A 21,559-nucleotide genomic window follows, 5' to 3' on the forward strand; every position below is an offset into this window, starting at 1 on the left:
ATATTTAACCTACTATTAAGCTAATCCAGTGAAAGTTTCATTTTAGATTTTATATTTTTCATCTTTTTAAAAACAGTTTATTTTGAGAGAGAACACAAGTGGGGGAGGGGCAGAAAGAGAGGGGGACAGAGGATCTGAACCAGGCTCTGTGCTGACAGCAGAGAGCCCAACGTGGGGCTCAAACTCACAAACCATGAGATCGTGACCTCAGCCAAGGTCAGACACTTAACCAACTGAGCCACCCGGGCACCCCTGTATTTTTCATCGTTGTAGGTTCCATTTGGTTCGTTTTTCTATATTTTTTACTTCCTCATTCTACTCATGCTGTCTTTTTAAATTCTTGAGCGCATTTATAATAGCTGTTTTTAAATCCTTGTCTGCTAATTCCATTTATTTCTGAGTCTGCTTTTGTTAACTAATTTTTCTCTTGATGATCAGCTTATTGTCCTGCTCTTTTACATATACTTCCTGGCTGCTAGATATTGTGACTATTACATTGTAGAGTGTCTAGACTTTGTTTCTTCACTTAAAGAATGTTAAATAGGCAGTAAAAATATTTGGTAGGCGGTAGTGTAACTTGAAGATCAAGTTGTTTCTTTCAAGGTTGTTTTTTGTAAGCTTGTTTGGGTGAGTTTATAATAACCTTTACTCTAGGGCTAATTTATCCCTGTTACTAAAGTATGACTCTTCTGTGGCCTCTACTCTAATGCCACTAAAGTTTTTTCTACCCTCACTGGGTGGAACTTGAGTATTTCCCAATCCTGTAAAAAGCTTTAGAGATTATTTAGCCTATAATTCCCAGCAGTTATTGGCCCAGCCTCATGCAGCTTCTCTCTATGGATCTAAAGTTTATTATTAAGCAATAGACTCAAGGAGACTTCTGTGCTTGTTCCTGAAGTGCCTTTTCTGCATAGCTCTCTATGGTTGTCTCCCCCACACATTCCAGCTGCCTCGACTCACTCAAACTCTGGTCTCTGTCTTTTCAACTCAGTGAACCTGCTGTGCGCTGTTTAGGCTCTTCCTACCTGCACTGTGGTCTGGAAAGTGCCTCTAGGCAGGGAGGTACTGTGATTGTACGGCTTCATTTGCTTCTGTTCTTACCTTTATCACAGTCCTGCGCTGTCTGTTGTCCAATGTCTGGAAATAGCTGCTTCATGTATCTTGACCCGACTTTCAGTGCTTTGCAGTTGGAGATCAATCCCAGAATCAGCCCCTCCATTATAGAGTGAGCAATGCTGCCAGGTTTTGTTAACTTTGCCCTGGAAAAGTTAACTCCTGGAGTCAATGGTTCTGTGGTAGAAGCGGGGAAAGGGGAAGAGATTTAGAGGCAACTATATAACTTTTTTTTAAATGTTTGTTTATTTTGAGAGAGAGAGAGAGAGGGAGAGAGTGAGACCCACATTCTTGACAGTCATTATGAGCATGTAAATCCCTGGAGAGGAAGGAGCCCATGTCTTTAGTCTTGGTATTTCCAGCAGTGTAGCTTAGCGCTGTTCCTGCATAGTACCATGTTTATAGGTTTTGTCAAGCTCAGCTATTGAGTTGAATGTCATGGATAACGTGTGGCTTACTCCTCCTCACGTAATAAACATATATTGGGCACCTATTATGACCCAGATCCTATGGTAGGAATAGAGTCGTCCAGAGGATTGAGTCCCAGTTCCTGGCTTTGGGAGCTCAGCCGAGTGGAGTCAGTGAAGCAGACAGGCATTTGCAGTACTGGATGATGAATGCTTTGATAGGCATATGTCCAGAGGACTCTGACGGCACACAAGGAGGAACCTAGCCCTGTGTGGAGGGTTGTGCAAAGTTTGGAGGTAGCAGAGGTGACCATAGAACTTTACATAACATTTGCCAGAAGTTTAAGAAATGCGTTACATTGAGAAATATTTTCCTCTCAATTTCAAAAGAAAATCCAATGGCCCTATAACATTTAGTTTTGAAAGTTTCTACTTCAGGCTACAGTAGTTCTATAAAATGAAGGCTAATCAGGCAGTTTTGTTAATATTGCAGTATTGTTGATTTGGATCGACGATCATGATGAGGCAGAGTTGCTGCCACTGCTGACGATGACGACAAGATTTATTTAGGCACCGCTAATGAACCAGGCACTGGGTCAGGCTCTTTTCATTGATTACCTTTACTCATCCACTACAGTGCTGCAGGTTAGAAGTTGTGAGTTCCAGAAGCTCAGGGAGGTGAAGTTAGGTCCTCAGGCTCCCACACTCAGAAGTGAATACTCCGTGACTACTTTACTCAGTGGTAATTGAGTGGCTGGAACTCGAGGACAATCTGAGCTCACCGCTAAGGGTGCCTCCTTCTGTTACTGTGACGTCCTCTGAAGCTCTCTTTACCTGAGCTCTCGCATCTGGCAAACTGAAATGGAAAACAGTGAACTCCTTCCCCAGAGAGTCTGTGCTGTTATATAGATGGTTTGCATTATTTTGCTTTGAATAACAGCATATGTAAATGTGCTCCTGGTGGTTAAAATTACCCTTGTTTTTTTGTTTGTTTGTTTGTTTGTTTGTTTTTTTGTTTTTTTAAATGTGGCCTCTTCCACTGGGGTAAATAGTTGAAAATTATGGGGAGGAAAGGACAGGCTGGAGAGAATGCTAGTCACATGGAATTGCTCCTCCTTCCCCCCTCCCCACCCAACACATACTTCTATTCAGATAGAAGCTGCCACGGCAGAGTAAAGATTCCTACATTTCCCTGCACGGAGTCCTCGCTGGTTCTGAGAGTCAGTGTCCAGAGTGGGTGCATGCAGACAGACATGACTATCAACTCTGCATCAGGATGTGCAAGGGCAGATGTTCTCGCTGAGAAGAATAAAAGCCTCCTGTGGCACCTGGAAGACTTCACCACACACGGTCCCCAGCCAGATCACAAAGAGATTAGTGAACACGGGGCCCTTTGCCGCCTCTCACCATCCACCTCTTGTTCGGAGATTCGCATATCTCCTCGCCTTCAGCTCTCCCGTGGGCCCTGCATTGTTGCGCCCTCCCTATCTTACAGTGCCTTTCCTGGCATTTGAATCATCACTTCGATGATGTGATAATATCTGCAAGTTGGGAAAATAAAAGTGGCATTTGTTTAGCCATAATTAATGAAATATTTATGTTGCATGAGACTATGTGATAAAACCTTAGGCTTAGAGTCCTTTTGCTTCTGATTACATTTGGGATTTTTTTTTTCTATGACCAGACATTCTGACGCCAGCTCTTTTACACTGAGCAGATGTCATGTAGTAAAAATGGGTGCCAGATGCTGTGAGCCACAGAAGGGCGATTTGTTTAAGAGCTGGCTCCGACTTTTTTGCATTCAATTACTCTGCAGAACGAACCTTACACGAGCATTTAGGTAACTCAGCTAACTTCAGACAAGGATTTTAATAATAGATTTCATCTCTGAATGCATTCTAAGCAACACACCATATAAATGGTGTTTAAGGAATTAATTGATTTCTGCATAATACCTTCTTTTTTTTTTTTAATATGAAAGAGCTGCAAAGCTCTTGGCAGGGACCCAGAAATGTAATTAACGTGGAGGGCCAAATTTCCAGTTGCCCTTAGGTACTGCCTCCTCCTGCTCATGGCAGGTGCAGTGAGGGAAGGGCAGGGAGGAAGGGGGTGAGGGGAAGAAGGGAGGAGGGAGAAGCAGCTTTGGGTTGGGAAGCAGCAAAGAAGCTGAGAGTTCAGTGAGTTCTTCTGTTCCCATTTCAGGTCCCAAACACACCCCTATCCGAGTGCAGGTGACAGGGGCCGCCTCTTCTACCTCTCCCACCGGCTCCTCCTCTGGAGACGAAGAGTTTCATCCCCAGCCTTCGTTGCAGTCAAAGGTAACAAAACTTGGCAAACTAAGAAGGGCCTTTGGCTTATGGGGGCCACTCACCATCTCGATTCCAGACCCAATGTGGTCTCCAGCTGCAGTGGTTTCGTTAGAGGATCGCGTTTCCTTGCATCTGACAGCAACCGCTTTTTACCTGGAACACCCCAAGAATTATCTTTTCTTTTTTTAATTTTAACTTTTAGGAGCTTGCCTTTCTTAGAGACTCCAGCTGGCAGAAAAAAAAAAAAACAGACATATTTACTTAAAATCATTTGGTGACTGCAGCTCTTAAAGTGGGTTTAATATGTGGTCCAACAAGCAAACCATCGAAAAAATTACAACAAGCAGATGCATATTTCCCTGGGGGAAACACAGCTTCATTTAAGAAGCACTAGAGGCAGATTGCATGGAAAATGTTATGTTGATTCTAATCAGAAATATGAAATGGACCATGCAGTTGCATGTAGACATGGATCTCCAAGGGTCCCTGCTGTGGAAGGGGCTAGCTGCGTGCTGGCTGGGGACATGGCCGTCCTTCTCTTTGCTTAATGAACAGATTTCTGTTTAACAATTCCCATACTCATAGATTTAGAAGTACAAACATGGCTATAGGTCCTTAAATGTGTCTGTATGTCACATACGTGAAGACACATCCCACGACCAAATCTCACTGTTCTTTGCTTTATCCACTGGGGCTGGCGCCTTCTCCCTGGGGCTGGCGCATGAATGGTTGGACTTAAGATGCTTTCCAGGAGAACAGAGAAGCAGTTCACTGTACTAACAGTGTTTATTTTTTGGAGCAGTGGGGATCTGAGGAGAAAGGGAGAGAACCACATTTATTTACTTAGACTCAACTTTTCCATATCTGGCATTAGGAGCTTTGGCATCATCTGAAGTCACTCAGGGGTTCCAGCCCCTCCATGGCCCAGCTTAGAGCAAGTCAGGAGGGGAGCCAGGACAGGGCATGAGTGGGGTGAGGGGAAGAGAGGGAGAGACAGAGGGGAAGAAGGTGAGAGGGAGTGGGGAGGGAATGCAAAGGAGAGAGAATATGTAGGGCTTTCTCCTTTCTAACTCGGGGCATCTCTGATTAGTTCAGTACTCAACACAAATGAATTTGGTGTTATGTTGATTCCTGCGGTTTCTTTACTGTCCCTCTCTCATCCCTTTAAGCGGCCCTGAGTTAAGTCTGTATTCAAGTGAATACAGACATTCATCAGCCGTTCTAACAGACATTGCAGCACTCACGGAGAACAGAAGAATGGAATGGTCCAAACACATCGAATAGCAAGACCATGAGATCCCGGGCAAGCCTTGCAAGTAGCTCCTTGTCCTCCTGCTGGCCCAGAACAGAGCCTGTCAGCACTTAAGCCTGCACTGTGGAAAAGCTTGCCTGCTTCACCTGGCTTCTGACCACTCTTACAGGGAGGGAAGGCGGCCAAAAGGTTCTTTACTACTTCCCAAGGGCTCACTCTGAAGGAACAAGGGTTTCCCCCTCCGTTCTGGTTTCTTTATCTCTTCTCTCCCACACAGGTGTGTCCCTGGCCACTTGGCACAGAGCCCACGTCAGCTCAAATGAAACTTTGCACAGGAAACTGGACACGGGATGTGCACACTCCACCCCTTCTCTTTCCTTCGGCCCTCCCCTCCCCCTGTCCTCCCAGACCCATGCCTGGACCTGGGAGAGTGGGGCAGGCAGCCGGTCCTTGGTCCTGCCAGACCTCTCCCTTTCTCTGTCCTTTGTCTTTTCCTTCCTCGCCTTTTTAGAAAATATTTTTAAAGTTTATTTATTTTGAGAGAGAGAACAGGGGAGGAGCGAAAGAGAGAATCCCAACCAGACCCCACACCGTCAGCACAGAGCCCAGTGCGGGGCTCGATCCCACAAACCCGCAAGACCATGACCTGAGCTGAAATCAAGAGTCAGACACTCAACCGACCGAGTCACCCAAGCACCCTGCCCCAAGCTTCTTTTTCCTTTTCTCTCTGTGCTGTCATTGCCACTATTGAGGATATAAGGACTGTGCCTGGCACATCAGATGGCTATATGAGCATTTGTTAATAAATCATCCTTCTTTTCTATGTCAACACCTTTTAATAAAAGGTGGTAATGACTTTCTTTCCTTCTCCAGGTTCTGTTTTGCTAACTCTTGATAAAGCAGTAAGGGTTTGGCTCCGCTGCTTGGAAAAATGTTAAGAAGCTGTCAAGGCATCCCCCCCCCCACCCTGAAATTATATTAAATGATCTTAATTTGGGGGGGGGGAGTTTTGACATTTCTCTAAGGCAGGGGTCTTCGATGTCCCTACACATTATTGGGCACAGGAAAAGCAGTATAGACCAGATGAAAATGTGGATATTGGATTCAGGCTCCCTGGGCTTAACTCCTGGCTCTACCAATTACTAATTGTGCCATCTTGGGCAAGTTACTTAACTCCAAGATTTGATTGCCTTATCCATAATGTAAGTGTAATTTGAGGAATAAGAGATATGTGAAGTAATTAGTATAATACCTGCCACATAGCGCTTAGGACGTGCTGGGATTTATTATGTAAATTAATATAATGGAAGCTCCAGAGATACTTGTGAGTGTTTGTATAGGTCGAGTTAGACAATCTCTGGATAACACCTACCAGTGATCTCTACCTTGCCCCTCCACCCTACCCTTTCCAGAAAGGTCCTGGCTGCTTAATGGTGAGGTTCCCCCATCCCAGTGGCCCAGACCCTCTGTGCAGACTGATGGACAGTAAATCTGGAAGCTCTCTCGTAGAAATAGAGATGATCTGATATGGAATAAGTTTGAGTTCTGAGAGCTAAAATTTCCTTCCAAGGATGAAGAGGAAGATCCTAAGGAGATTCTAGAAAAGGATTCTAGATCCTAAGGAGAATTCTAGAAAAAGGAAATTTCATCATAAATGTTTTCACTGATGATCTGTAGGCACTCTGAAGCCTCAAAGCTGGCTGTCCTGAGGAGTGTGATGTTCCATGTCCATAGAATGGGTGACTGAATAACCAGGATCCACGTGGCCCTGGAAGCACACACGCTTTTTAGGCATAATCCCTGACCTCTGTCGTGGAACTGGATTCCCCTGGCAGTTTCTGGGGCCTGTTAGGTCTATTCTTCCCTTGAGGATTTATAATCCCTTTCAGGGGCAAACATTCAGTTCAACCTGAATGCCCAGGCACCAGGCTAGCTGTAATAAATTTTTAATTCCATATTTGTTTCTGCCAGCATTAAAAAGAAATCGTTAGCATGCTCTAACCTTTATCCTAATATGTAGAAAGTAGATGAGTATGCTCAGAGAAGACGAACTCATAGTGAAACTAGCCCAGTTTAAACATTTACTTTGTGTGTATAGGATATGTATGTATATCCATATACATATATATGTGTGTGTTATGTATACAGGCACACATGTATGAAAAATGCATTGATTTTAGCAAATTATAATCATGCTAATTTATAAGATGATAATCTAATAGCCATGCCACTTAATAATAAAAATCATGGTTGGGATGAGCACTGGGTGTTGTATGGAAACCAATTTGACAATAAATTACGTACAAAATAAATTAATAAAATAAAATAAAACAAAATAAAAATCATGGTATTTACTGAGTACTTATCCCATATCTTTTTAAAGACATCCTCTCAATTAATTCTTTTTTGTTTGTTCATTTATTTTTGAAGAGGGCGTGAGTCGGGGAGGGGCAGAGAGAGAGAGAGGGAGAGAGCAGGCTCCATTCCATCATCACAGAGCCTAACGCAGGGCTCGAGCCCATGAACTGTGAGATCATGACCTGAACCGAAGTCAAGAGTCAGATACTCAACCGACTGAGCCAGCCAGGCACCTCCCTCCATTAATTCTTATAACGTCCCCGCCAGGTGGGCACTAAATCATTTCCTTCGCTCTGAAGAGGGCACTGAAGTTCAGAAAGTTGTGTGCCATGCTGAAACTTACACAGCTCAGCTGGGATTTGATGCCAGCTTTGTAGGGTGCCTGGGCCCAGCGCTCAGCCAGCATTCGCTGTTTCCCAACCGAAAGTGTCTCCTCTGCTTTCCAGTACGTGGAGCTGGCCACACCATTACTTCTCCTTCTGCTGGTGTTTAAAACCTAAGAGTGACACCATCAAAATCCAGACATCTATTTTCCGTACATGGATTTTGAGTGCTCTTGATTTTACAAGCCTAGGCACACACAAAACCCAGTGACGTTAATGACATATTTGCACAAGCAAAGTGAAGTGGGGAAGGGAAGCAATCTTATGCCTGCCTCAATCCAAGAAACACTCGCATTTGGATTATTTAGATACCTTCCTCTATTCCTAGGCTCAATTGGGCAATGTAGACCCAACCTAAGGACTGTTTAAAATTATTAAATGCTTTTCATGGTGTGTGTGTGTGTGTGTGTGTGTGTGTGTGTGTGTGTGTGTTTCCCTCTCAGGCTCATCCTTCTTGGGCCTGTGGTAGCACCTGTATAGAGTATAATTTTTCTGTTATTCTTTTCCTCAAGGGAGCCAAGTCAATTCTCTATAAAGCCACTCGCACCTACATATGTACATATACACCCCCTCCAACACACACACACACACACACACACACACACACACACACACCAGTTTCCCAATGTGGCACCTCCTAGCCTTTAATAATTTTAAAATTATTAAAATGAAGTGAAATTTAAAATTCAGCTTCTTATTCATGCTAGCCTCATTTCAGATATCCAATAGTCACATGTGGCTAGTGGCTTCCATATTTTAGACAGCACAGACAGATAGTCCATCATTGCTGGAAATTCTATCAGAACATCGTTGTTCTAGAAGCTAAGCAGGGGTCTGTTGGAAAAAGTAGAAGCCTGTGTCATTATTTTGAAAATTTCAACCCCATTTTTCTTGAATATATTTTTTCTTCTCTATTTTGTTTTTTCAGGAGAGGGAGACACTTAGAAGAAGGAAGCTGGAGAACGCAATAAAACAAATGGTGAAGCAAGAAGAATTGAAAAGACTTCATAAAGCTCAGGTCAGAATACAAACTTAACATGAGTGATTGAGCCTGGGGACTGGGACCTGGTAATTGGATTGGGAAGCCCTTTGGGAGTCTGTATTGTATTGGGGGAGATGGGCTGGGGAAAAGGTCAGTCTCTCTTCTCTGAATGACCAGATTTGTGGCCGTTCTAAAAATCCTAACTCAATGCTTGGTTGGACTCTGAGGCCTGGAGAGCCCAGGAGTTGAGCTGGCCCCTCCCAGCTGCCTTTCTATCTGCAAACATGTGTCCTGCAAAGTGAGCCTGGAATGACAGGCGACCCATGGCCTTGGGAACCATCCCAAGCCCTGACTACCACATTGCAGGGACTTAGTTTTGTCCCCTGGGAGGATACAACCTTCCCCTGACTTCCTGACTGTGTCCCTGCTGAACTGACCACTATTAGGAGCTGTCTTTACTCCAAGGTTCGTCAAAAACATGAGCATCCAACATTCCAATATAGATTCCTCATTTGATTGTTAGTTCTAAACATTCCTGCCCAAATTGGTCTGCCCACTTCTGTCACAGACAGCCAAAGGAAGCAGGAAGTCAAGCATTCTCCATCTCCCTGAGGACCCCAGACTTAGCCTTGAAGAACAGTGGGGTTTTAGGACAGAAGGACTTAGAATGACCACTCGTATTCATGCAGTGTACCCTTATATTCCTTTCTGCAGTTATTCCCTCTGGCCATATAGTTCTGTCGAGGAAGGAAGTCACATTCCTTCACCCTTCAGAGTGACTGACAAGGGAGCCACTCCTGTCACCTAGTGGACAGGGAAGTCCCTACAAAGTCTCTGTCCACTCCCAACTTCTGAAACAGGTTTCCTTGAAACATTGTAACTTTCCCTTGTGAAAACAAGGTAAGTCTCTATGATATGGATTGGCCGACCCAGCAACCCCCTCCTTGTGTTCTCCCTCCAGACGGTAGGTGGTGATAAGAACCATGACGCCTCTGGAGTCCCCATCTGTTAGCGCTCACAGCAGCCCTTGTTAGTCTCCAAGATTTTCACCCTTGGTTTCCAAACAACAACCGCTGCTGTAGTCCGTTCAGGCGGCCATAACATCACACAAAATACGTGGCCTAAAAAACAGGAATTTATTACTCCTAGTTCTGAAGGCCAGAAGCCCAAGATGGTGGGCCTTCAGGATTGGTTTTTTGTTTGTTTGTTTTGTTTTGTTTTGTTTTGTTTTGTTTTATCGTAGCCTCTCTTCCTGGCCCGGAGACAGCTGCCTTCCTTCTGTGCCCAGGCAGAGAGGGAGATGTCTCTGGTGTCACTGCCTGTTCGCAGAAGGTCACCAGTGCCAACGGCATTAGGGGTCTTATGATCTCATTTAACCTTAATTCCTTCTTTAAAGGAATACAGTCGCATTGGGGTTAGGGCTTCAGGACATGAATGTGGGAGGACACAATTCAGACTGTAACAACCACAAAGCCAGAAGTGCACTAGAGTCAGTCATAAAGTCATTGAAATGCTTCCCTTCCATTAGCGATTCTACGCCATGCCATTGAGAGACGGATTTATAAAAATATAATTGTCTTTAAAAGAGTGGCAGAGGGCACAAAATCACAGGAGTATTACAGAGAGTTCCCGTCTATTTTAGATTTTAGGTTACACCCCGGGACTTAAACACTCTTAGTCCCCGGCAAGAGGAACCAGGTGGGTACTCAGGCCTGACCCCTGCTCACACCTCTTCACAGGCTCGGAGGCCCTTCAGCGATTGTAGTCTGAATGCAGGGGAGACTGAGAAAATGTGGAGCTCAGGAGGAGTGGGGGTGAGACAGAGCTGCAGTGGTGTGGAGGAAGAGGGACACACACTTTCTGCCTGCCCAGACAGCTGCCAGTTCCTTTCATTTACCTGTTCTGCCAGATGCGAAGTCAGTTCTGCCAAGGACTGTGCCGTCTCGACAGCATGCTGCTGGAAAGCAGAGAAAATTGATGGGGGGAAAAATGTATGTGGGAAGAGGCTTTCCCTTGATTTTCCTTCCTAATACAGACAGGAGAGAAATAGCTGGTGGGGAAAATAAATGGGTAAAAGCAAACCCAGCCGTGACTCCAGACATTAACTAGGGAGGATGTGAGGTTGTCCCCTAGTGGGATAAACATCTTGGGTCTTGTCTTAATCAGCTGCTAGTAACAGCCTCCCTACGCTCCCACGGTAAGAGACCCCCGGGTGTCAGCCCTGTGGTGCGGTGAAAGAAGGAGTACAATCGATAGCCGAGGACAGGAGTTGGACAAACCGAGCTCGGTGTCTCCTGCTCCAGACAGGCTTCTTGGGAGGTTTCTGCTGGTTCTTGAGAGCATGGAAAGCGACCGTGCCCTCCATTTGCTCCCAGAGCCTCGTCCTACTCTGAGTAGTAGCTGCCGCTCTGTGTATGCCACGACCATAGTCAGAGTTCAAGGCTCGGAGAGTCTGGGATGCGTGAGAACCGCCCACCTACCCCAGTGTCCTCTGCCTGAGAGCACATCTGTGTGGTTGGCCTGAAGAGGACTGTTCTAATGTCTACTCGGGGGCAGATTGAGCTTACGTCCGGCCTCCTTGCTTTATGTGTTCACTCTAAACGAGGGAAACATCAAGATCTAGCGATTTGGGAATTCAGAGGTCATTACCCAAAGAGGGACATTGCAAGGGATAGGGCCTCTTCTGCTTGAAAACTAAGCGGTAGAGTCAGCCCCCTCATGCGACTCTGCACCTCAAGAGTCCCCATGTGACGTGCAATCCTGACATTGCAGGCCATCCAGAGGCAGCTGGAGGAGCTGGAGGAGCGGCAGAGGGCTTCTGAGATCCAAGGCGTGAGGCTGGAGAAGGCGCTGAGGGGGGAAGCAGGTAGGTGGCCCCGCAGATCGGAGAGGTGGGCCTGGGCCGAGAATGGTGCCGGTCTAACCGAGCCGGCCTAACACTGAGACCTCGTTGCTGTTAACGGCACTGTTAACGTGGGCAGGCGGCGCTGAGGTCACAGCTGCTCCACACTTCCAAAAACAAACTCGTGGTCCGATTTGAAATTCCTAGGGCACTGGTCAGCTCATGGGCCTTGTCCCTGGGTTTCTGGCCCGTCTGGCCTCCCTTATGCAAGTGTGAATGTTCTTTGCAACCCGGGGGTTATGAGAAACTATTCTGAGATAGTCATGAGAGCTATTTGGGTGTTCAAGCAAAGCGGGGAGCGATTCAAAGCCCGGGCTTGGACTCAAAGTCCTCATCCCTCCCTTTTCTAGCTGTGTACCTTGGGCTGGTCACGTTCTAAACTTTTATGAACTTTCGTTTTCTCCTCTAGAATAGGGATATTTGCGGTTTCCTTTAGAACTGATATAAGGATTAAAGAAGAAATTATATACAAAAAAAATATACGTGAAGAGGGGCACCTGGGTGGCTCAGTCAGTTAAGCGTTGTACTTTAATTTTGGTTCAGGTCATGATCTCACGGTTTGTGAGATGGAGCCCCACATCAGGCTCCAGGCTGACCGTATAGAGCCTGCTTGGGATTCTCTCTCTCCCCCTTCTCTCTCTGTCCATCCCCTGCTTGCATTTTCTCTCTCTCTCTCTCAAAAAAAAAAGAGTTTAAAAAATTATATATATGAAGATGATAAACTAACATGTTGCCTGGTACAAGAAATGGTAACTCTCCCACCAAAAGCTTCAGGCCCTTAGATTCAAACAGAATTCATCTGGTGAAGACCTACCCTGGGGGAGACATGAAGACAGTGGGTCTATAACGATGAGTATAGCACAGTTTCTGCCTTTGAGAAGTTCATGGTCCATTGAAGGATGCAGACATGTAAATAAATAAACAGCAATACAGGAGGAGAAGTCCTGTGATAGGAACAAGCGTTCGGGGAGGGGGGCATGGGGACACGATCACAGGCTTCCTAACTGATCTTGGGGAGAAGGGCATTCAGGCTAATCACCTGGATGGGGCATTCCATTACGATGAGACCCAGAGGAGGAATAAGAGTTAACCAATGAGGTGAGGAGATTGTTCTAGAAGAGGGACATTGCTCCAGGAGACGTGAAGTGCCTCAATGAATAAGGAGACAGCGAAGGAGTCCAAGGTGAGGGATGACTTAAAGACCCCTACATTTTTTGGAAGCCACCCCAGCACCAGTTTTCAGCTAGTGAATTGGAGAGGCCCTTAGAGTTAGTGGGTGGGGGGTGATATTGTCTCCTTCGTTTGGGGGTATGATGTCTTTAGCCTTCTGCATTTCGGGTATAGCCAGACACTGAAAACATATCTCTGCGTGCTGTCGTGTAAACAACATCTTACTTGTTAAACAACATGGCGGAAGTTTAGGCTTTCAGTTCTCTTAAAATTTCAGCTGTTTGAGAGCGATGATATCAGCAGGGGCAGACACAGATTTTGTGAGGCCTGAAGTTTGTGCACAGTCACGCAGGCAAAATTATGAGGGCTGCTCCCACAGCTTTGCAAGGGCTCAGCCAAGTGAGGGTCCCTGCAGTGCAAGCGTTAGCACTTGCGTGCGTGGTTAGCTTGTTTCTGAGTCACAGGGAAACGCTGGAGTCTGACTTTATCCCTCTGAGCCCGGTTTATGAAGTGGGAGTGATCATCAGACCTGTTTCTTGGATTTGTGGCAAGGATGGGCTAAAACAGTTTATGAGGAAATCCTAGCACAGGACAGATGATCAGTAAGTATTTGTTCCTTTTCTTTCTAAAACACACTGTGCACTTCCTTGCAATGCACACATCCACCCATCAGGAATAGACTTCATGGCACAAATAATAACTGTTTCTTGCTTGCAGTGAGAGACACTGCCTGTCTCTACGGCTGTTTTGGGGACTTGGAGTAAAATGAATTGCCCTTGTTTGACATACCGCCACATTCCCCGTCAAGAAGGCTCTGCGCCGCTCTTTGGGAATCCACAGATTTCAGCAAGAGCCTTAGAAATGAAAAGGATAAACCAAGAAAGCTAGAGCATGTTTCAGTTTGCTAGGGAGGCAGGGTGGCATGGTGGGGAAAAGAGAATTATAGGCATCAAAAAGCCCGTGTTCAAATTCTGCTCTGTTGCATTTATGCTGTGTGGCCTTGGGAGAATCACTTAACCTTTCATGCTGCAGATTCCTTATGCCAAAAATGGAGCTAATAATCCTCACACTCCCAGGTCATTCAGGGCATTGGTGGGCAAATTGCCTCTGAGAGTTTCTACTATACTGCAGGCATTCAACGGATGCAACCCGATGTCATTTTTACAAAGTATTCTTAAGTATCCATCTACACACATATACTGTTACAGAATTGACTTGCTCGGGGCACCTGAGTGGCTCAATCTGGTTAAGCATCCGACTTCAGCTCAGGTCATAATCTCATGGTGGTCTGTGAGTTCAAGCCCCACGTCAAGCTCTGTGCTGACAGCTCAGAGCCTGGAGCCTGCTTCAGATTCTGTGTCTCCCTCTGTCCCTGCCCCTCCCCCACTCACACTCTGTCTCTCTGTCTCTGAAAAATGAATAAACATTAAAAAATTTTTTTTAATTATTAAAACAACAACAAAAAAGAATTGACTCATCTTTACTGCTTGAGATTTAAATTCTAGAAACCAAATTTTCATGGCTTCTGAAAATCTCCCTCTCCCTCAAGCTTAAAGAGAGGCTATTTTGAACTATCAGCTGAAGAAAGTCAACTTGTGGTGTTTTCAAAGGTGTGTCAGCCCAGCCAGAAGATAGATTCCCTTCATTCCCTTTACATCCTTAGTAATTGAATTCCCTTGTTCAGTTTATGGGCCTTTTCCCCCTTGATTGTCCTTGTGTGGGTGACAGATAGAGATCAACTCGGGGCTGGAGGCTGGAAGAGTTAAGTCGAGGAGAGTGGCCCCGAAGGAAACCAAACGGAAGATGTGCAAACCAGGCATCGAAATTAATACACTCTAACTTGTAATAACATTTGTGTAGTAATAATATTCCTTTGCAGTTTAATATTCTATTCAGCCCCTTTAAGAGATTGCCCTGGTGCTTAATGAATGACCAATGCTTATTAGGTTAAGTTGTATTTGAGCTGGCCTGTGCTGCTCTGGTTCAAGTGATTTAATGGGAATTATTTAATAGGTATTATTAGGATAATTAGAAAATGATCACAGTTAGGCAATAATATTGAGCTATGAAGGTTGTGAATAACCAAATTTAGAGACAGGCCTGAAAACATGAGTAGTCTGTGACAGTAATGCAAGGCTCCTCTAATAATTACGTGCGCCAGCCTGAAAGGCTCTTTTGTTCCTAGGAGTTATTCATTAGGCGGGCATTGAATTAGAGGAACATGCGGGGGTGCAGGATGGAGGGCAATGATGGCTGATGAGCAAAATGAAGCTTTGATGAGCTCCTAATTGTCGTGACAACAATTCCTTCTTTCTTTCTTCCCAACAGTCAGAAATAAGCTCCCCCACCCGCGGGAAGGGTTGTTCCCCATTTTGTTTTTAAGGAAGGGGAACCAAAGAAAAACGAAAATCCAACAATCCACCCTAGATGACAAGTCATGATGTCCTGTAGGGTGTGTGTTGGGAGGTGGGGAGAAGTGTTATGGATGGATGTCCTTGAGGCATGGATTCCTCTGGTGGTCCTAGGTGCCCAGAGTAAAGGACCAGGATATGCAGGGGCCTGATTGCCCTGGGCTCCACCCCCATGAGGAAAACAAGCCAAGCATTGCCAGCCCCTTAGATTCTTCTTGGTCAAGGCACCGTTAACCTACTGATTTGTTATCAATGAGGTGGTCCATGTTAAGTGCTAAGGCTATGGAATTTCCCAATTATGCAGGAGACCACCATTCAGATTTAGATGGTGTGGATAACAGAATCTGTGCTTTCTTTCAACGCCTGGAGGCAGGTGAAATCTGATGAAAACTTGAGAGCAGCTTGGAGGGAGAAAAGATTTGTCCCTAGGGGAGGTATATGGGAATTAACTTTGCCCTCACAGTGTTACCAACTTTTGGGGAAGGTTTACCAGCTGGTTGTCTTCATGGAGCTTCTTGCTTTTTTTTTTTTTTTTTTTTTTTTTTTTTTTTTTATGGCTTCCCTTCACAAAGATGGAGTTTACAAAGAAATAGCCGGATGTGTGAGGCTGCCAGTAGGTGGCAGCAGGAGCACATGTTATGACAAGAGAAATTGCAATGAAAACCTAGCCAGGAAGAGGGAAGTAGTTTGGCTTGCACTCTGTGGTTTTTATCTTGGCTGCTGCTGAGGAACAGAAGGAATAATACTTTCCTTGAAAATATAACAATGAGGTGTCCTTAAAAGAACACAGACACTGGAATCAGACACTTGTGAGTTTGAAGCCCGATGCCATTCATAGAAAATGGCCAAGAGTTAACAAGAGTCCAAAGCCGACGGCTAAGCAAGCAAGGAATTTGGATGGGTTTGCCACAAGTCTATGTGCCGCAAGTGAACAGTGAAATCCAGTCCATCAGAGCACGGGAGTGTTTTGCTCGCAGCCCAGCAAACAGCAGGAAGGCAGCATGGTACAAGTTGCCCCGGACCCAAGTGTCACAGAGTGACCTGCTAGGCCTAGATGGTAGCTGTGTACCCAGTGGACTGTGCCACGGCTCAGGAGCTCAGGGCAAGGTACATGGCAGCCTTTACAGAATGCACTGAGCACACCAGCCCCTTTCCCTGGAAGCAAGAAGTTGTGTAGCAGTCATGCTGTGGTATCCTGACCTACTTCTCAGAATCGCCTACTTGGCTGGTTCCAGGAATGTCTCAGGGCTGGAGGATGGTTAGGCCCTGTAGTATGGCACTCCCAGCAAAGACATGCCGGGATGCTCGGGGTCGATTGCATATTGCCTTACTCAGCAAATAAAAATCATCCGCTTATTATGGTGTTCATCTCTGCTTCTGGCCTCCGTGGCCACCCTGTAGAAAGTGAGTGGCCTTACAACAAAGATGGGCCCACTGAGGGTGAGACTGAGATTCTCTTCCTGAAGAAGCCTTGGGTCCACTGCATGGATTCCAGGGGCATGGAGGTCTCAGAGTTATGTGCCCTAGAGCATTGCCTTACACACAAAAATTACCATGAGAGCAGCAAGAAATGCATTTTATATCACAAATTAGTACATGTAAATATATAACTGAAAAATTCATCAGGAAATAATACTGAATTTTGCTATATATAAAAGACTAGTACTTTCCATTCTATCTTACTTTTAGTGCTTATTCTGACCCATAAAGTTAATTTTGCAACCCTCAGATTTAAAAAAAATCACGGTCATAATGATTTTACCTGGAAAAACATTTGAAACTAGATTACCAAATGGCCGACTCGGCCAGATGCAGAATGCAGTTCCCAAGAAGCACGGAGCAGCAGAACTGTGGACTAGATACTACAAAAGCCCCTTCACTACAACAAGTATACTTTCAAAAACATTGCTAGGCTCTCTCAAGTAAGTGAGGTAAACCTCTCCGGGCCAAGAAGGACAAGGATGAGAAGAAGAAAAGTATGCTGAAACTTCCATGTGCCAGGAAGGGAGGAAGCATCAAAAAGAAATCCAGGGTTGCCTTGAGGATAAATATCAGTGGTTTTAATGGCTAAGCCTTGGGACTAAAGAAAAGTAGGGAAGCTAACCTCAAAGTATCCTGCATTGTGCCAGTTCTTTTAACTCCCTGGAAAACAAGGATAGATGCTCTGTGAAAGAAACCATGCTTCAGTTTATGCTCTCAGGCTTCAGACAAATTAAGTTCAACAAATCATTAAATGATAATAATAAGTAATCGTCCCAAACACAAGGAAGTAAGCCACTAAGAATGGCAAAAACAAGTTTCAATGGCCGAGAACTTCCACTATAGTAATTATTATATACAGAATATACTATGTCTATATGTCAAACATTTACAGAAATAGATTGCACATAAAAATGAGCAAGCAAAAACAAAAAACACTACCAAAGTGAACAGACAACACCACCTCCAGCTTGACCAACCGTAAGCGCAGTCACTTAACATCATAAGCTTCCTGCTGTGATGTACCGAGAAAGACGCATCATCACTTATGCAGCAGAAATGCTCAACCTGAATTTAATAATAAGAATAAAATCTGACAATTGCAGAGTAAGAGACAATCTGCAAAATAACTGGCAAATGTCAATGCCATAAAAAAGGGGAGGGGTGGAATCTAGGAACTGTTCTAGATAAAAGGAGACTAAAGGAGCATAACAACTAAATATAATGCTTAATCCTTTAGGTTTAATTTTTGTCAAATAAAAAGTTGAGGGGAAAATGGCTAGGCTTTTTTTTTTAAATAATGAAATGAAGAGCCTGGAAATGAAAAATGCATTCATTGAAATTAAAAACTCGATGAATGTACTAAATAGCAGTTTGGACACAGCAGTAGAGAGAATTAGTGAATTGGACAATATATCTGAGGAAATGAACCAGAATGCAGCACAGAGAGAGAAAGAGATGGAAAATATAAAGGCGTAGTTTGTAGCCATAGAAAATAAAATGAGAAGATCTGGTATATGTTCAATTGGAGTCCTGGAAGGAGAGAACAGAGAAAATTGAAGTTGTGTATCATTTGGAGAGGTAATGGATGAGACATGATAGCAAAGCATTTAGAAAGGGTCTGGGGCCCAATGAGTGGTTTATAAGTGTTAGCTTTCTTTTTTCCCAAATGAGTGAAAGACGTGAATCTACAGAGATTCCAGGATACAGAAATCAGGATAAATTTGAAATATGTCCACCCTTACTTGGCACAATGAGTGAAAATGTAGAACATTGAGGACAGAGATGATCTTAAAGTGGACAAAGAGTAAAGATAAGTCACCTTAAAAGGGAACAAAATTTTTACTAACAGCCCTGTTCTCAAAAGCAGTAATGGATGTTACAAAACAGGGAAGTAATAGTGTCAAACAGCTGAAAAAAATAACTCTCAAGCTAGAATAGTGTACAGAGAAAAAAAGGTATTTCAAGAATAAGTGCACAATAAAGACGTATTAATTTTTTCTCGAATAGAGTTAACTATGTATAAACAAATTCCTATAGGGGGGAAAAGATACACAGAAGGACAATCTATAATATGAAAGAAGAAATGGTGAATAAAAAAATAATAAACATGCAAGTAAATCATTGTCAATATAAAATAATATGGATTTTTATTTTCATGTATTTATTTTTAAAGTTTATTTATTTTGAGAGAGAGAGCACAAGTAGGGGAGGGAAAGAGAGACAAATAGAATCCCAAGCAGGCCCTGTATTGTCAGCATGGAGCCTGAAGCAAAGGCTCGAATTCACGAACCGCAAGATCATGACCTGAGTGGAAACTGAGTGGGATGTGTAACCGACTGAGCCACGCAGGCACCCCCATATGGATTTTTAATATGGATTTTTAAAACATAGAACTGAAGCACTGTACTAAAATAGAGGTTAAGTTTGGAGTTGAATGATTGGAAGTCAAGAGTTCCAGGGCCCTTATGTTGCTTAAAAGAAGGCTAAGATACTAAGTTTAGGCTGTTAAGGTATTAAAAATACCTATTTATGTTTTAAATGTAGTCACCCAAAACAATAGAAGTAAAATGTATAACATCCAAATCTGTGGAGGAAACAAATAATATTAATATTAATATTATTTATATTAATTACATATAGTATAATTATATATATGTATATTAATATTATTTATAATAAATAATAATCAGCCAAACAAAAATCCCAACTCAATTCTAAATAAAAATAAAAGAGTATTCTAAAAAGATAAAAAGCACAAAGTAAGACATAGACACAAGTCAAATATGTCAGTAATCATCATGAAAGTTAATGAACAAGACAGTGACATGCTGTTTAGCAAATCTGCATAAAACATTAATACACAAAAAGTTTTAAAGTAAAAGGATGGCAAAATATATGCTAATTAAATGAAGCTGGAGGTAATGCATTGTGTTTAAAATCCTCCATAAAAAAAAAACTTAAGAAATGAGAAAAAAACTGGAGGTAATTATATTAAAAGCAGGTAAAATAGCCTTTAATACCACAATGATGATTAGGAATAAACAGGGTTGCAGCATAATTTTTAAATGATCAACTTACTAAGAAGATATCACAGTTTTAAATGTGTATGTGTTGACTCTAGCAGGCTCAAAATATATAAAACAAAAAATTATAAACTACAGGGAGTAATTTCTGCTACCGTGGCAGGAGATTTTAGTATATCTTTTAATGATTGTCAAGCAGACAAAATATTAGTACAAATGTGAACAATGTAACTAATAACCTTAATTTAAAAGACATTTATAAAACCCTGTACCTCCATATTAGAGAATAGTATATTCTTCTCAAGCTCACATGTGATTTATAAAAATTAACTCTATTAGTTGGTAAATCTCAGAGAACCTAAATTATACAGACCTCTTTCTTTTTTAAAAAATTTTTTTTTAATGTTTATTTTTGAGAGAGAGATTGCAAGTGGGGAAGAGATAAATGGAAAGGAGACACAGAATCCCAGGCAGGCTTCAGGCTCTGAGCTGTCAGTACAGAGCCCGACGCAGGGCTCTAACTCATGAACCCCGAGATCATGACCTGAGCTGAAGTCGAACTCCCAACCAACTAAGCCACCCAGATGCCCCTATACAGACCACATTCTAAAGTACAATGTACTTAATTTATAAGTCAATAGCCAACAAATATTTTTTTTAAACCATGCATCTAGGAAGGTAAAAGATAAATTTCTCATGGATCAAAGAAAAAAATCAAATGGACACTTCTGAAAATACATGGAAATTTAAAATGTACTAAATATGAAAAAGAAAACCAGTAGATCAAAATTCAGAGGTGCAGTGAAAGTGGTGTTGAGAGATATTGCCCTAAATACTCCTTTTAGAAAAGAAGAAAGGCTGAAAATTAATGAGTTAAGTGTCCAACTTAATTTAAAAAAAGAAAAGGAAGCCTAATAAAGAAGATAATAAGCAGAAGTAAATGAAATAGAGAGTCATAACAACATGGAGAGGATCAAGCAAGCCAAATGTTGGTTCTTTGAAAAGACTAATGGAAAACTAGAAGCAATGATATTAAATTGATTTTTAAAAATAAAATAGGGGTGCCTGGCAGGCTCAGTCCGTTGAGCATCCAACTCTTGATTTCAGCTCAGGTCATGATCCCAGGGTGGTGACATCAAGCCCCACACTGGGCTCCGTGCTGACAACGCAGAGCCTGCTTGGGCTTCTCCTTCTCCCTCTGCCCCTCCCCCCCCCCCTGCTTGCTCTTGAAAACATAAAATAAAACAGAAGATAGAAATAAATAAATTAGGAATGAGAAGGGCAAACAGAACCACAGATATAGCAGATTCCCAAAAAAATAAAAGAATATAATGAATATTTAATGCAATGCAATTAATTTTAAAATTTGGCAATCTAAGGGTGATTTAACAATCACCACATTAAGAAATGAAAGAGGGAAACCATATGGTCTTTTCAGTATAAGAAGAAAATATCATTTGACAAAATTCAACACTCGGGACAAAAACTTTCAACAAAAAAGGATTAGAACAGGATAGAATGTTCTTAGTTTGAAGAATATCTTCCAAGATGCTGCTGCAAATACCACTGTTGGATGATAAAATATTAGTAGCATTTCTTTAAAAATCAGAAATAACAGAAGAAGGCCTACCATTAACTCTTCTATTCAACATTGTACAGGGAACCCTAGCCAGTGCAGTAAGACAAGGAAAAAATGGCGTAAGGTTTGGAAAGGAAGAAACAAATTTGTGTTGTTTCTCGATGATAGAATCATCCATGTGAAAAGCA

General features: G+C 43.0%; 1 protein-coding gene across 2 annotated transcripts in view; it reads left to right on the plus strand.

The window, feature by feature from the left end:
• LOC115524485 (F-actin-monooxygenase MICAL2) overlaps window positions 1–21,559 on the plus strand; it is a 223,772-nt gene that overhangs the window by 185,641 nt on the left and 16,572 nt on the right. For both annotated transcript variants that reach the window (XM_030330799.1, XM_030330800.1), the window contains 3 exons: window positions 3,723–3,838; window positions 8,751–8,840; window positions 11,577–11,670. In XM_030330799.1, the coding sequence (XP_030186659.1) occupies window positions 3,723–3,838; window positions 8,751–8,840; window positions 11,577–11,670 (300 nt within the window). The remainder of the gene's footprint in view (window positions 1–3,722; window positions 3,839–8,750; window positions 8,841–11,576; window positions 11,671–21,559) is intronic.

This window comes from Lynx canadensis, chromosome D1 (genome assembly GCF_007474595.2).
Source record: "Lynx canadensis isolate LIC74 chromosome D1, mLynCan4.pri.v2, whole genome shotgun sequence".
In the NCBI taxonomy this organism is placed as follows: domain Eukaryota; kingdom Metazoa; phylum Chordata; class Mammalia; order Carnivora; family Felidae; genus Lynx; species Lynx canadensis.